Source organism: Triticum aestivum, chromosome 5B (assembly GCF_018294505.1).
Source record: "Triticum aestivum cultivar Chinese Spring chromosome 5B, IWGSC CS RefSeq v2.1, whole genome shotgun sequence".
Taxonomy (NCBI): Eukaryota; Viridiplantae; Streptophyta; class Magnoliopsida; order Poales; family Poaceae; genus Triticum; species Triticum aestivum.
The window spans coordinates 704,720,138-704,723,990 of NC_057807.1; the positions used below are offsets into that span (position 1 = coordinate 704,720,138).

Genomic DNA, 3,853 nt, shown 5'->3' on the forward strand with positions numbered 1-3,853 from the left:
CTACTTAAGCTGGGCTCAGCAATCATCTACCTTGATCTGCACTATATTGATCATCCACCCTTTTTTTCCTCAATACAATGGCATGCCGTTCTCCTGCGTATTCTAGAAAATAAAACTACTAACTTAGCACTTTCTACACACAAATAACTTCACAAGCCCATCAACCCCCAACCAAAGAATTTTTTAAAAGATTATCAATAGCATGTATAAAATTCGTGTTCATCGAATCAGAGGCAAAATGAAATGCTAATTTGTTTATGGTAATTCTAACCGGGAAGCTATGGATTAACAGTTGATGCCAAGGTTAAACTAGAAAAATATATAAAATAAACAGGATCTAATGCATACCTGTTTCCTAGACACTCTTGCATGCTGTATTATTCCGTCAACGCTCCAATCATGCACAGTTGGAATACAAGTTACAGGAAATAAGATCTCAACACCTTCCCTTGTACCGCGCTGTGCAGCGAGTTCTATTGGAAACCTACCAGACTGTTATAACCAAAGTTCAACTTCAGAAAAGCACTTCCAGAAAGGCCAGGGGAATAGAAACGAAGAAAGCAAAAAATGTACTCCATAGTTTCAATAATTAAGAAAAAAAATGAGAACTAATTGTGAAAATGACTGTAAAAGAACAGTGTTTGTCCCTTTACACTAGTGTTCCTTCTAGCATCCCCTCGTTCTAGCACCCCCTTGTTCTGACTGCAACGTAACAACGCTGACAGAAATCGAAGCAAGATTCCAAGTTGTCCTGTTTTCTTCGGCGATGACATTGAGCCTTTAAACATAAGTAGCATTGGTACAGTTAATCTTGTACAAGTCCAACCAACTCATACAAGATATGCAGGATTTCAAAAAAATGGTAAAGCAATGTCTTCTATATGTTTCTCACACTAAATACAAATCTTCACTTCACAGGATTTCTTATCCTCCCCTCCATGCAGCCCGTTCCGGCGGTCAGGCTGCTCCGATGCCTCAGCTGGAGGTCATATTTGATGACGAAAGCAGGGGCGGAGACAGGGAGGGGCAAGCAGGGGTCAGACCCCTGCCAATTGCTCGCCCCCCTCAAGGATTTGTAGCAGGTAGTGCGTATTATATGCCTAACAGCCGCAGCTAAATACATAATTAGCCCATTTCTTTTTTAGCGTAACATAAGCCCATATATAACAATTAACTGGACCAGCACCAAAGCAGAGAAGCCCATCCAATAATCCATGTACGATGGTGGCTGGCTATTATTTTACCACGGCCCAGTGCCTCATCCATCAGTACGCACATGCGTGTTCTGCACTTCTGCTAGGTCGTTCTTCGCCACCGCCGCTTGCCGTCAGCGTGCCCTGCTAGAGTCTAGGGTGTTTGCCATTACCGCTGGCCGCTACTCGACACTGACAACAACACCAGCCACCACTGATCTGCAGTACGCCGTCGACGCACGGGCATGGGCGGACGGCTCGACGCAGGCGGATCAAATATGGCTAGATCTCGGGTGAGCAGAATACATGAAGCTATATTACACTGATAATAATTATTACTCTCTCTGTTTTATAATAATTGTAGTTCTATGTTTGTCCTAAGTAAAACCAATTTAAGTTTAATCATGTTTATAGAAAAATATGGTAAGATCTACAAAATTAAATATACATAGTGTGCATATTTTTCTATAAGATTCTAATAAAACTATGCTGTTTCAAATATTGATATATTTTTCTGCAAACTTGATAAAACTTGAAGAAGTTTAACTTAGAACAAATTTAGAGCTTCAATTATTTTAAAATAGAGTGGGATTTTTTTTGATAAATTACTACCTTAATCTGCTTAATTAATGTTTCTTATAAAAAGTAAATTAGTCTAGTAATTATGTGAATATTTGTACTAGTCAAAGATCAAGCCGAAGACATCAACAACAAATGGGGTAAATTCTTTTTCAAACCAATTGGTTCAACTTCAAGCTCCAACATTATTACTAATAATAATATATTTTTACAGTTCCAAACAATAATTTTATGTATTATCATCAATGCTATCGTGAGACTTAATATATTGTGATATTCTGTCGTTTGCGTCAACAATGGTGTCTCGCCCCCTCATGTTTAAATCCTGGCTCCGCCCCTGGACGAAGGCTATGCGGTGGTCCAAGAGGAGAGGCTGGAAGGCATGGATTAGTTGCTGGGCCTCTTAGACGATCACAAGGATGATGGCGTGAGGGAGGTCCCTCCCCCGAGCACAACCATTCCGAACAGAAGGGTGGCTACGAGGTTACTGGATCAGGAACGTCTCAGCCACAGCCAAACGCGACACAGAGGGAGCCGGAGCCAAGCAGTCGCACGCCGCACCGATGAACCCTGGGACACAAAATCATGCGCCTCGTCGACATTCCCCGGGTCGGATGCACCAGTCGTCGCGTCTAGTGAAGATTCTCGGACCAAGGTTTTCGAGTCAACAAGTCGTTCTGGGGGAGCGACTCTTGAATAGTCGACCCTGCAGTTGAGACTACTCGCGACTCATCGACTAGTCGACACGTTGTTGAGTCGACCTTTTTTTACAACAAGTCATTCAACTCAAAAACAGTGACTCAGACGAGGGCTGAGGAAGGTTACGGCCATCGTCATTGACCCTGCTTTTCAGTACTTGTAGTGATATAGATGTTTGCTGAAGTTGTGACCGATTGAAATTGCAATGTTCAGTTGCCCCTGTGCATCATGGGGGTCGGTCGAGAGAATATCCTATGCTTCAGGTGCTCCAACGTGAGCGCTCCTCTTGGATCTATATCCAACGGACATATAAATATCTGTCAGGCCTCGATGTAATTATCAGACTACTCGGGGGGTTTTGCAAAAATTCGTGAGCTCTTTCCGTGAACATCTGAGATCAAATGGCTCAAGAGCTCTCGGGCACCAGATATTCTGCCGGGGTCGGTCAGCCTGAGAGTGTCACAACGCCGACTACCTCACTCTCCTTTCCTTAATATTGAAATTAGGGAAAACCGGATCAGTAAACTATTGCATCTAAGGGAACAGAGCAGCAGATCCCGGGATAAGAAATATACAGAAATATGGAACTTCACTGCCTTACTTGGAAAGCTAAGCAGGTTATTGACCCACTAATCTTACCTTCCCTCAAACCTTCCACTGAAAAGAGCAGATCCCAGAAAAAAGGATAGCGAATGCAGCTGGGTTGATCCCTATCGATGGAATGGAGCTTATCAACTCATGAATAGCATGGATCGCCTTCTACTATACCAGGCTAAGGTGCAACAACGGAAAAAAAGTCAAAAGGAAAGGGATGGCGATTTTCTCGCTTTTGGCATAGCAGGCCTCCCTTTGGGAGGCCCGCGCGACGGGCTATTAGCTCAGTGGTAGAGCGCGCCCCTGATAATTGCGTCAAGGCGTGTTACACAAGACAGTAATGGTTGGGGTGCACAATTGCGCGCCGCCTAAGATGAAGGTGTGCGCTCGTTTCTCCATCTCGAAGAAAAAAAGGAAAAAAAAACTAGCCTCCATCGCACAAAGAATAAAACTCTCACCTCAACCAACCAGCAGATGACACGTGGCCCTCACATCCATCTCGAAAAGAAAACAAAAGAAAAGCCTCACTTCCATCTTAAAAAAAAGAACATTTTTCTCATGAAAAAAAACTGTTCCCACCACAACCAACAAGCAGATGCCACTTGACATAGCTGGTTGCTCACCCTTTCTTTCCCCCATAATGGGTTTAATTCTAATTTTAGATTCTAGGATCTTGGATTGAGCAAAAGAATTTGATCCTAGCAAGAATCAAAGGGCTAGTTTGGGAGAGCTCCAACTCTTTGATTTTTGAAGGATATAAGTACGTAGGCTAAAATAAGATGATTTAA

At 42.9% G+C, this 3,853-nt stretch overlaps 1 protein-coding gene across 2 annotated transcripts in view; it reads right to left on the bottom strand.

Annotated features, from left to right (window-relative positions):
• Positions 1–3,853, bottom strand: part of LOC123114399 (ankyrin repeat and protein kinase domain-containing protein 1) — an 11,219-nt gene that overhangs the window by 3,927 nt on the left and 3,439 nt on the right. For both annotated transcript variants that reach the window (XM_044535853.1, XM_044535852.1), the window contains exon 7: positions 349–492. In XM_044535853.1, the coding sequence (XP_044391788.1) occupies positions 349–492 (144 nt within the window). The remainder of the gene's footprint in view (positions 1–348; positions 493–3,853) is intronic.